The sequence below is a fragment of the Poecilia reticulata genome, chromosome 9, assembly GCF_904066995.2.
Source record: "Poecilia reticulata chromosome 9, P_reticulata-male-v2, whole genome shotgun sequence".
NCBI classification, from domain to species: Eukaryota; Metazoa; Chordata; class Actinopteri; order Cyprinodontiformes; family Poeciliidae; genus Poecilia; species Poecilia reticulata.
In genome coordinates this window covers 9,073,712-9,086,508 of record NC_088838.1, presented here as the reverse complement: position 1 = coordinate 9,086,508, position 12,797 = coordinate 9,073,712, and the positions used below count along the sequence as shown (strand labels likewise).

The window sequence follows — 12,797 nt, the reverse complement described above, 5'->3', positions numbered from 1 at the left end:
AAAAACATCTCTTTATGAAAGCTTAGAAAACAAAAAACAAATGAGCCAGCAGGGTGAACCACAGAGCTGAAAAGAACTTAATACTCAAATGTCAAAATCAACACAAATGGATTTTTCCATCTCCATCACCTTCAAGAAATGAGGTGATGTCTGGCCAAAAAAAAGTTGCCTTCTGGATTTAGCTAAGCGAATAGCTCTGTTTTCATGTTTAATTAGAAACAACTGAAAGGAAAGTTGAGCTAGTACCTCTGAGTATGTAATCTGATACTGAAAGGCTTTCAGCTAAATGCAGCATCATATCATGTATCAATATCATGTAAATCATGTCTGCCACATATGAAACAAACCATTAAACCTGAGTAGGTAACAGAAGCAAAACATGGGTAGAAACCATCCCAAAACACTGGAAATTGATTAAAGTCCTGATACTACATAATAAAAAAAGTTAATATGACATTGTCACATGGGTCAGAAAGTTCACTTTACCATTTATAAAGTTATAAAGACCCAGGGTTGGAAGTTGTTGCAAAAACAAAAAAAACCTTATTGGGATTATTATCAATTTAGCTTAACTAAATGTGATAAAAAGACATCATATTAATGTGATTACCTGGAGAGATTTCCTCAATGCTTTTATTGACCCTCCCACAAAAGTCCCACAGATGGTTGTTGAGGAGGATTCCTGTGTTTGGAGAGTAGACTTTGGAGCCAAATCTGTCAAAAGATGTTTCACTCACTTTAGTATCATATCACTTTAGTATCATATCTTGGGATTAGCATGGCTAGCAATACTAAAACTGCAGCCTCCCAGGTTAGCATCCCAGAGAAAGTGGATGCTAACCTTATAGGGTTAGTTTGGATTCTTAATGTAAGGTTCTGGTAAGTTGTAATTAATAATAATCCACTTACCTAAAGTAGGAAATAGTCATATCACTGTCAGTTTATTGCAAAAATAAATATGCAATTGAAATGGCAGATGACTGTATCAACTACTGTATCAACTACTGTGATTTGCTGATCCTAATTCTGCCCGAGTAATATTATAAACAAGTAAAAAATCTGGAAAGCACGAGGACATACCAACTTTGATGCTGCTACACAAGTGACCCAAAATGCAATCGATGCAGTCAGTGGGCTCAACATAACTTCACATAGGAACATTGATGTTTCTATGTGAAACATAGAAACATCAATGTTTTCATGTTTAATTAGAAACAACTGAAAGGAAAGTTGAGCTTTCCTATCAGCTCCACACTGTCACTGTCAGTGTGGAGCTGGTGACAGTGTGGAGCTGGTGAACAAAACACCAGCTCCACACTTAGCAGTCTGTTATGAATCTGCAGACCGTCAATATCAACTAACAAAGCATTTTACCCCACTGACAGCATTGTTAGTTTGAGTTGTTTCAAATAGTTCAGGTTAGCTAAAACAGGTGGTGTAAATCTGATTAGGCTAGCCTCCACCACTCTGAGGATTTATTTAATCATTGTGATAAGGGAGGTATTATTGATTATAACTTCACAGAACCTTTCTTCAAAAAAGCGTTAAACATTTAACGTTGAGAGTTTTAAAAGCCCCCCGATCTTTACAAATTCAACACGTTCCATGACAAAAGTTTGAAATTTGCTCTATTGAGCCTTCCTGCTATCTGCTGAAAGTCCATCCATCCATTTTCTTTCGCGGGGGCAGCAGCTTCAGAAGGGAGGCCCAGACTTCCCTCTCCCCAGCCACTTCTTCCAGCTCCTCCGGGGGAATCCCAAGGCGTTCCCAGGCCAGCCGAGAGACATAGTCCCTCCAGCGTGTCCTGGGTCTTCCCCGAGGCCTCCTCCCAGTGGGACGTGCCCAGAACACCTCACCAAAGAGGCGTCCAGGAGGCATCCTGACCAGATGCCCGGGCCACTTTTCTCTCTAAGGGAGAGCCCAGCCACCCTACAGAGGAAACTCATTTCGGCCGCTTGTATCTGGGATCTCGTTCTTTTGGTCATGACCCAAAACTCATGGCCATAGATGAGGGTGGGAACGGAGATCAACCAGTAAATCGAGAGCTTTGCTTTTTGACTCAGCTCTCTCTTCACCACGACGGACCGGTACAGCACCCACTTCACTGCAGACACTGCACCAATCCGTCTGTCGATCTTCTGCTTCCTTCTTCCCTCATTTGTGAACAAGATCCCACCCGGAGAAGGCATTCTACCCTTTTCCGGCTCAAGACCATGGCCTCAGATTTGGAGGCACTGATTCTCATCCCAGCCATGTTTTCAATGAGAAAAGTTTGAAATTTGCTCTGTTTAGTCTTCCTGCTGTTTCCTGAAAGTGTGAGTGAGAATTAAATACATCACTGTGGTTATCCATCCATCCATCCATCCATCCATCCATCCATCCATCCATCCATCCATCCATCCATCCATCCATCCATCCATCCATCCATCCATCCATCCATCCATCCATCCATCCATCCATCCATCCATCCATCCATCCATCCATCCATCCATCCATCCATCCATCCATCCATCCATCCATTTTCTTCCGCTTATCCGGGGTCGGGTCGCGGGGGCAGCAGCTTCAGAAGGGAGGCCCAGACTTCCCTCTCCCCAGCCACTTCTTCCAGCTCCTCCGGGGGAATCCCAAGGCGTTCCCAGGCCAGCCGAGAGACGTAATCCCTCCAGCGTGTCCTGGTCTTCCCAGAGGCCTCCTCCCGGTGGGACGTGCCCGGAACACCTCACCACGGAGGCGTCCAGGAGGCATCCTTACCAGATGCCCGAGCCACCTCAACTGGCTCCTCTCGACGTGGAGGAGCAGCGGCTCTACTCTGAGTCCCTCCCGGATGACCGAGCTTCTCACCCTATCTCTAAGGGAGAGCCCAGCCACCCTGCAGAGGAAACCCATTTCGGCCGCTTGTACCCGTGATCTTGTTCTTTCGGTCATGACCCAAAGCTCATGACCATAGATGAGGGTGGGAACGTAGATCGACCGGTAAATCGAGAGCTTTGCTTTTTGGCTCAGCTCTCTCTTCACCACGACGGACCAGTACAGCGCCCGCTTCACAGTAGACGCTGCCCCAATCCGCCTATCGATCTCCCGCTCCCTTCTTCCCTCATTCGTGAACAAGATCCCCAGATACTTAAACTCCTCCACTTGAGGCAGGATGACCCCCCTGACCCGGAGAAGGCACTCTACCCTTTTCCGGCTCAAGACCATGGCCTCGGATTTGGAGGCACTGAGCCTCATCCCGGCCGCTTCACACTCGGCTGCGAACCGCTCCAGTGAGAGCTGCAGATCCCGTTCCGATGAAGCCAACAGGACCACATCATCCGCAAAAAGCAGAGATGCGATCCCAAGGCCACCAAAACGGATCCCCTCAACACCTCGGCTGTGCCTAGAAATTCTGTCCATAAAAGTAATGAACAGAATCGGTGACAAAGGGCAGCCTTGGCGGAGTCCAACTCTCACCGGAAACGAGTACGACTTACTGCCGGCAATGCGGACCAAACTCTGACAGCGGTCATACAGGGACCTGACAGCCCGTATCAAAGGGCCCGGTACCCCATACTCCCGGAGTACCCCCCACAGGGCCCCCCGAGGGACACGGTCGAATGCCTTCTCCAAGTCCACAAAACCCATGTAGACTGGTTGGGCGAACTCCCATGCACCCTCCAGGACCCTGCTGAGGGTGTAGAGCTGGTCCAGTGTTCCACGACCAGGACAAAAACCACACTGCTCTTCCTGAATCCGAGGTTCGACTATCCGACGGACCCTCCTCTCCAGGACCCCTGAATAGACCTTCCCAGGGAGGCTTAAGAGTGTGATCCCCCTGTAATTGGAGCCCACCCTCCGGTCCCCCTTTTTAAACAGGGGGACCACCACCCCAGTCTGCCAGTCCAGGGGAACTTCCCCCGATGTCCATGCAATATTGCAGAGTCGCGTAAGCCAACACAACCCCGCAACATCCAGAGCCTTAAGGAACTCCGGGCGGATCTCATCCACCCCCGGGGCCCTGCCACCAAGGAGCTTTTTGACCACCTTGCCGACCTCGACCCCAGAGATTGGAGAGCCCAACCCAGAGTCCCCATGCTCAGCTTCCTCAACAGAAGGGATGTTGGTGGGATTGAGGAGGTCTTCGAAGTATTCCGCCCACCGGCCCACAACGTCCCGAGTTGAGGTCAGCAGCACACCATCCCCACTATAAACAGTGTTGGTGCTGCACTGCTTCCCCCTCCTGAGACGCCGGATGGTGGACCAGAATCGCCTCGAAGCCGTACGGAAGTCTGTCTCCATGGCCTCTCCAAACTCCTCCCACGCCCGAGTTTTTGCCTCAGCGACAACCCGAGCCGCATGCCGTTTCGCCCGCCGGTACCCATCAGCTGCTTCTGGAGTCCCACAGGCCAAAAAGGCCCGGTAGGACTCCTTCTTCAGCTTGACAGCATCCCTCACCGAAGGTGTCCACCACTGTGGTTACTTAGATTTAATTTGAAACACTTTATTGCAGGTTAAGTCTTCTTCTATCATCCACAACCCTTCTGTAGTGTTTAGTATGGCTCATTGCCAGTCAAGAAAAATAAACCAATCATCCTTTTTCTAATTTCCTATTGCATCACTACTTTTACAGAGGCGCAACTTTTTTTCTCTCTCTCTTTCTCTCTCTCTCTGCTATTTATGCTGAGGTATCAGTGAGTCTGTCTTGGTGATTTCTTTGAAAACTGTCTGTAGATGCCCTTGTTGAAGCAGAACAAGTCAGATACTCACACGGCATTGATGCTGCTGGTGACGGCAACAAACATTCCATTTTTGTCCACCGCAGACACGTGTGTGGTACCCACACTCTCATGACAGGTGATGTTGTTTTTGGTGCGTGTACAGTTGTCCTGTATGTTGTTAGCAGAGTTAATATCTGTCATTTCCTCTGCCTTCTGCAAAAACTGAAGGGGAACACAAAAAAAGAAATAATGAATAAGAAAGTTTGCCAGTATGGGGTTTTTTTTTAAAAGGGAGTTTGCAACCAGTTTTCTAAAACCAATTTCATAATACTGTCACCCATCCCATTTTGAAAAAAAAAAAAAGACATTCTTTTCTCCTTGGCAGCTACAGACCAATCTCCAATCCCCTATTTGCTGCTAAGATCTTAGAGAAGGTTCTGATGTGCTCTGGGTCAGTACAGTCCTTGTTTACTTTCAGTCAGGTATTTTGAAGGTATCCTAGATCACATTCACCCATTTTCTGTTTGTTACTTTGAATTTATTTAACTTTGCTGTGGTGTTTTGGATTTATCTTTGCTGTTTTGGTTTATTTATTTTAGATTGATTTCGGTTTACATCCATGTTACTTTGCTGATTAATTCCTTTTGTTCATATTTGAACCCTGAACTGTTGCCCACGACAAGGCCATAGATACCCACTGACAAAACAGGAGCAAAGATGCACACTGAGACCAGTGAGGCCCGTAATCACAGAGGCGCAGCTGGGGCCAAGCACTCTGCTCCGGAGGACAGTACAAGGTGGGAAGTTGTAATGTTGTCCTGGTGTCGAGGGTGGAAGACCGAGTGACGGGGTTCGCTGGAGGTTGAGATCGTCAAGGAACGCTGTGCAGACGGCGACAGCACCACACCCCCATTAGACTTTGCTTCTTTCTATCATGAAAACCTTTCACTGACCGTGCTGCCCTTGATTGTGGAATCATTTTGTTCTATCGACTGCTCAACCTACTGGTTTTAACATTTAGACACTGTTCTACCACATCTTTTATAAATGTGTTTAAATAAATGTAATTGTAAACTTTACCTTGCTGATTCTTAAAACACACTGCTGCCCCTTTGATTGCTTGCCTATTTTATTCCTAGTTCAACTACAGATGGTGTTGCTAGCTTATTTATTTACTATTTCTATTATTTTCTTATTTTATTTACTTAAAAACAATAGCAGCATTGGGCTGCCACAAATTTGTTGTGTGATAGCCTAGAATGATTCATTTGTTTAGACATGCTTAACCTTCTAGAACTTCACTGTCTGTTCTTGAATGTTACTCCCAGTTCTTGGCTTTTATAAGTTTCTTATACTAGTCAATTTTGGATTGTTCTTTAACAACCTGTGATTAAAGAAAACACTCCAAAAATCCCAAGTGTATATAACTATGTTTATTCACACCAGCATGCAATTTTCCTTTATAAATCAGAGCTGGACCATAATTGGTCAGTGCGAAGCACCTCGTGAATGTCAGTGTTTCTTTAAAAGAGCCAGCTCATCTATGTCCTTTCATAATTAAAATGGTAACCATGAGGAAAATAGGGGAAAACACAATTTCACAGCGGTAGAAAAGTACGGAACCCTCCATGGAACATGGGGAATTTTTTTCTTATGCGTTCCCTCGCAAAACGTTTGCGTTTCCTCGCAATAATCTACTGATCAGTTCATGCGACATAATTTAATACTGCAAGCCTTTTTTTACGGTGGCCGCCGTATTTTGTGCTTTAATACAAGCTTCTAAGGTTTTTCCATGGACTATTTCTGAGTTATTATCGCAGGGTAATAAGTCATCTGATTGTGTCTCTGTTGTGTTCGTGTCTGAATGGTTTAAAGGGTTGCTTTCAGTGCCGTTCCATCTAAGCCTTAACAGACATAAACATGCAGTAAATAAATCGATTTTCAATCAGTTTTTTGCACCAAAGCGTTAATAATAATAAACACGTTTTATTATTATAAAACACAGCAAACTAATGGTGGTAGAGGGCCGCACTGGGTTAAGTCGGGGAATCTCATCTGTCCGTGTATCAGTCAACTCCAAACCTCTTCTTTGTTCTGTCACAATTATCGATTTATTTAATTTTGATTATCATGCTCCAAACTTTGTGAGGATTGACCACCCCGATCACCCACTTCCTCATGCACACAGAGCCAGCAGCCAGTAACCTTCCCATTCATACTTGATGACAGTCACGCTCACATCGACACACCACCATGTGTCAAAGCCACTGCTTCTGTCATATCAATAATTACTTATTTCATTCATATGGCTCTTATAGAGCCTCAGTGAAAACTTGTTTATTATTATGAACTCTTTGGTGCAGAAAACTGATTGAAAATTTATTTATTTACTTATGTCTGTTAAGGCTAAGAACGGCACAGAAAGCAGCCCTATAAACCAGTCAGACGAACACAATAGACACAATCAGATGACTTATTACCCCGCGATATTAACTCAATAGTCCATTGAAAAAACGTACATAAGCTTGTATTTAAGCAGAAAGTACGGCGGCCACTGTAAAAAAGGCTTACAGTATTAAATTATGCCGCATGAACTGATCAGTAGATTATTGCGAGGGAACGCAAACGAAAAAAAATTCCCCATGTCCCCTGGAGGGTTCCGTAGAAAAGTGATGTGAGCAAGGTGGAGAGTTGAAAATATTTTTGTTAGCTACAGTGAAGTACAGTTCACACAATGGCACTGGCATTTTAGGAGACCTATGGTATGCTCCTCAGTTGAGCGCTCACAGCTGAGTATTATTGAAACGCCTCTGTGTTCTGGGGCAGACAAATTTGTTTAGGCATTAGCATGTGAGGGGTTACAGCCACTGTCCCCTGCAGGTTATAGTGAAAAAGTGCATCAGATCTTTCTCCGTAACAGTTGGAATTCCACAAATTAGTGGACTCACCAAGAAGCCAGTCGTCACCTTTAGCGCCTTCCTAGTCTCTTCAGTAAAAACTGCTTTGCGCCAGGATAAAGGAGGATTGTAGCCAGAAGAGCCTACCACTAAATTTGTCATTTGGGTCACATGATTTGCACATTAATAGAATGCACAAGCTTTCTATTTATATAGACAACTTCATTGTTATGTGGACAACTTATTTATAACAATAAGGGTGCCAGCATTTACACCAATCACATCAGAAAAATCAGACATTGCTGCAAACCTCCTTTTACAGTTGGCCTGTTCTCCCACAGTGTAGGGAAATCTGACTGGTTGTGTTAACAATGATATGCCTGGCATTAATGCATTCAGTGATGGCTGTGATATCTAGACCTATGGATAACTTCACAGAATTATGATGTTCCTTTAAGTGGCTTCAGACAGAGAGTTGTTGATTCAAAAATGTTTTACATATTTGTTTTAAAAAATGATTACACCGATTAACATTATAGACTTTCTTAGCATTGAGTACAAACTGCAGTCTCTGTGTTTTACCAAGAGACCATTATCTTAGATTTACGTTTCCCAGAAGATTGCTAACATTTCCAAGTCCAATTTGTTCCATGACAGACAGAAATGGAAAACTCTGCTGTAAATGCATTCAGCTTGTTGTCTTATCAAGTCATCTACCAGACAAAATGTTTCCATCCATCCATCCATCCATCCATTTTCTTCCGCTTATCCGGGGTCGGGTCGCGGGGGCAGCAGCTTCAGAAGGGAGGCCCAGACTTCCCTCTCCCCAGCCACTTCTTCCAGCTCCTCCGGGGGAATCCCAAGGCGTTCCCAGGCCAGCCGAGAGACATAGTCCCTCCAGTGTGTCTTGGGTCTTCCCCGAGGCCTCCTCCCGGTGGGACGTGCCCGGAACACCTTACCAGGGAGGCGTTCAGGAGGCATCCTTACCAGAGGCCCGAGCCACCTCAACTGGCTCCTCTCGACGTGGAGGAGCAGCGGCTCTACTCTGAGTCCCTCCCGGATGACCGAGCTTCTCACCCTATCTCTAAGGGAGAGCCCAGCCACCCTGCGGAGGAAACCCATTTCGGCCGCTTGTACCCGTGATCTTGTTCTTTCGGTCATGACCCAAAGCTCATGACCATAGATGAGGGTGGGAACGTAGATCGACCGGTAAATCGAGAGCTTCGCTTTTTGGCTCAGCTCTCTCTTCACCACGACGGACCGGTACAGCGCCCGCTTCACAGTAGACGCTACCCCAATCCGCCTGTCGATCTCCCGCTCCCCTCTTCCCTCATTCGTGAACAAGATCCCCAGATACTTAAACTCCTCCACTTGAGGCAGGACGACCCCCCTGACCCGGAGAAGGCACTCTACCCTTTTCCGGCTCAAGACCATGGCCTCGGATTTGGAGGCACTGAGCCTCATCCCGGCCGCTTCACACTCGGCTGCGAACCGTTCCAGTGAGAGCCGCAGATCACCTTCCGATGAAGCCAACAGGACCACATCATCCGCAAAAAGCAGAGATGCGATCCTAAGGCCACCAAAATGTTTCCAAGATGGAAAAATGCCTATAAAACAGTCAAGCTTTCTGTGTCCATACCAAGAATAAACAGTAAACATTCCATTGTTTGGAATAATTTCTGCTTAAAAAGCAACTTACAGCTAAGCCCAAAATGATTCAAACCCGTAAGCCATTTTAATCTTTTAATTTTACCAACATAAAACTATCTTTTAATTTTACCAACATAAAACCATCTTTTAATTTTACCAACATAAAACCATCTAATTCTGGTTTCCAGCTGATTTCTCTGTGCGATATCTAACATCAAGTGCCATGTGCGAATCTTTGCATGCATACATTTTATGACAATGTTTAATATACATCACTTACTTCAGGTGGAGTGAAGTTTGGATCCCGAATGCACTTCTTTAGTTTATTGGCCCGTTTAAGAGCTTGAATATAGTAATCATAAAACATAGTCTTGTCTTCAAAAGACTGAGGGGCTGGTTTGTTTTCATAATCTGTAAATAAAAATAATAGTTTAATTAGATATTTAAAATTTAGTTAGTTGTCATGGTACATCTTCTAAGATTGATCAAAGCTCTTTCTACATGAATTATTAGAGTAAATCTTCTAAATGGTTATAAGTTGAAAGTATAGAGAAACAACATCTCTATTGTCTGCATCCAGCAGGAACCTGTCATTTTCGTCATCATGAAGTTGAGGATGAAGCTGAGGAGCGGTCCTCCTGATGGGGGTGGGGGCATATACATGCGGTACTCCTTTCCCACAGGGACATCCCATGCCTCAGTCACTGTGGCGTTATATGACTCTAAATCCTTCACTGTCAGATCTCCTCCTGGTCAAAAAACAGTAAATTAAACTATTTCTGCTGAGCGGGAGAAAAAACATAATGAAAACCCATACCAGCTCTCACAAATCCTGAAGTTTAAAAGATATGTAGCACATGATGGTATTAACAGATCAAATCAATTTGTTTATTTGTAACTAGACAAGTGGGCCATGCAGTCAGAGAGAGAGAGTTGTAGAAAACTATAATGACAGTACCTGAAATATCGACTAAATCCTTTGCTACCCTTCCGGTGTAGAAGGCGTCAGTTCCTTTGTTTGCAATCAGCTCCAAAGTGTCGGCCAGTTTCTCAAACTTAATCACATCTCCAGTCTTCAGCAGGTTTCCATTTTTATCTGAATATAGTTTCCTGAGAAGAGGAAGATGTAAATTTTTGTCCATTATACCTCAGAGCCAGACTGTTGTTGTTGTCTTCCATACTTCAAGGATTTAGTTTCATTAATTGTTGCAATGTAGGAGCCAAGAACTGGAGGAATATGGAATCCCTCTCTGGCCAGCTTGATAGTCTCATTGAACAGATCTGTCCAATTCAGTTTTCCATAAAGTTTGTGAGCCAATTCGTAGCCTCGAATTTCCCCTGGAACTCCAATCCATTTGCTTCCTGCACAGATGGATGGCGGGACAGAGTTTGAATATTTTTACTGTTTAGTGTTATTGGATATAGGACAGAAAAAATAATGTTTGACATAAAAACTAACATTTTATGTTATTAGAATTGTATGCAATAGAACAAATAAAGTAAGCCATAAGTGAAAACAAACTCAAAAGTTTGCATTCAGCCATTCTAAGTAAATTGTTGGTTGAATGACCTTTAAGAGACATGAATGTTGTTCATGTCTTATAGCTAAATTTCAGTGAGATGAGTTGGAGAGAATCTGTGAACATCAGTTTTCAAGTTCTCCCACAGATTCTCAACAAGTTTTAGGCCTGAATTCTTTTTGGTTCTCTAACATGTTTTCCTGGATGATTCCCCCAGTATTTAGCTTCATCCATCTTCTCATGAACTCTGACCAGCTTCCCTGTCCCCACTGGGAAAAAGGATCCCTATAGCAAGATGTTCATCATGTTTCACTGTGGGGATGGTTTGTTTACAGTGTTGTGCAGACCAAGCTTTTAGCAGACGGAGCAGTTCTTCCCCAAGCCGCCCCCACTCAGCACCACCAGAGTAATTGTATTATTATGATCCTCCTCTGAAAAGAAAAGCCATTTTGGAGGCCTAAATGTATATGAAAAGGCACAAAACCTTAGTCAAAATTGTTCCCATGTGAAACTGTTAAAGACACACAAACACACACATATGTGTAACCTCCTAGAGGCCAAAGTCAAGAGACAGTTGACATACTGCAGCAAGCTATACCTACCATTAGCCTGTGAAGGTTTCTCCGGACAGGACTTCAGCAGAGTACGGTCCACACTAGACGGTGCGGTCTCCCTTGAGTTGATAATCATCACATTACCTTTAAAAAAAATGCAGTTATTATCAGTAACTATTATTAAAGCAGTTCTACTTTATGAGGATTAGCTGCGTGGAAGCATTTTTCTTACCAGAGCTGTTCATTATGGTGAAAATGGCCCCTCCTCCGATCCCCGCGCTCTGCGGGTTCATGATGCTGGTGCACAGAAGTGCAGCGATGGTGGCATCTACTGCTGAGCCGCCTTTTTTAAGAATGTTGCTGTAAAATTTATACTTATTACTGCTGTGTGTAATGTTTTTTTTTTTTTACCTTTTGTGTCAAGAAAATTAACTATGTTCTATCATTTTTGTTTTTTTTTAATAAAGAAGCAATATGTACTTCCACAAAATGATAAACCTTTTAATAGTTAGAAAATGCCAATAAAACTATGTTCAGGTTCAGAATTCATTGAAAAAACATCCAATTTACAAAAACTCACATTTTTGACTAATTTCTTGGAAATAAATTAATTTTATCTGTTTCATCAGTTCTTTTGCTTCAGACACTTTTGTCACATCTGTCATCTGCCAGTACATTTTCACTGTGCCAATAAAATGGCTAGACTAGAAACAGAAGCAATGTGAGCCTTGACTTTCGAATGGATTCTAAGTTTCTGTTTGTTACAGTTTTTCCAAATATCTGGCCTTTTCCAAAGCACTCCAATTTAGAAAACAAACTATTTCCTTTTTTAATAATCATCTCACAAACGTCGGATAGCATATTAAATGTTATGAAATAAAATTGATTGATGAATGGTAAATAAAATTTATACAAAGAACAAAGACTGCAGCTGTCATTATTTACATTTTCCAAATAGCATATTAAAATTCAAATAGTTTGTCTGCAAAATTCAAATTTCATTACATACAAATGCCTAAGCATAATCTGACCCACAAGGCCAAAATGGCAAAAGCTGGATGTGAACTGTAGGTAGTTGAGGATGATGTGTCCATCGTCCTGTCACCATGGAAACATGTATATGCTGTTTATTAAATCGGAGACAAGTCTGGCTGTTATTTTTTCTGACTATTGAAGAAAAGTGTTAATCAGCACTCACGTTGCTATCTTGGAGCAGTTGACGTTGTCCGCAGCTACAGCAGCATGCTCGAAAGTCCCTTCTGGGCAATTGGGCCTCTTATACAAAGAGGCCCTGTATATCATCACACTGACAGTTACCACCACCACCACCACCACCACCAGTGTGCAAAAAATAACAGCATACACCTTCCTATTAAATATCGCCATGCTTCTCTTCTCTCACTGTAACCAGGGTTAAGAATAAAACTGACTGAGTGAAGGACAGTGTACCTGGTTGGATCCGATGAGGCGGGGCCCTTCTCC

The 12,797-nt window shown here is 43.5% G+C and overlaps 1 protein-coding gene across 1 annotated transcript in view; it reads right to left on the bottom strand.

Moving 5' to 3' along the window:
- LOC103469784 (glutathione hydrolase 5 proenzyme-like) overlaps nt 1–12,797 on the bottom strand; it is a 15,459-nt gene extending 2,662 nt beyond the window's left edge. Inside the window, exons 1-9 of the mRNA XM_017306531.2 lie at nt 12,514–12,797; nt 11,548–11,675; nt 11,364–11,459; nt 10,423–10,603; nt 10,200–10,351; nt 9,829–9,990; nt 9,522–9,652; nt 4,744–4,916; nt 611–714 (exon numbers count right to left, since the gene is read on the bottom strand). Coding sequence (XP_017162020.2) covers nt 611–714; nt 4,744–4,916; nt 9,522–9,652; nt 9,829–9,990; nt 10,200–10,351; nt 10,423–10,603; nt 11,364–11,459; nt 11,548–11,675; nt 12,514–12,701 — 1,315 coding nt within the window. The 5' untranslated portion in view covers nt 12,702–12,797. The remainder of the gene's footprint in view (nt 1–610; nt 715–4,743; nt 4,917–9,521; nt 9,653–9,828; nt 9,991–10,199; nt 10,352–10,422; nt 10,604–11,363; nt 11,460–11,547; nt 11,676–12,513) is intronic.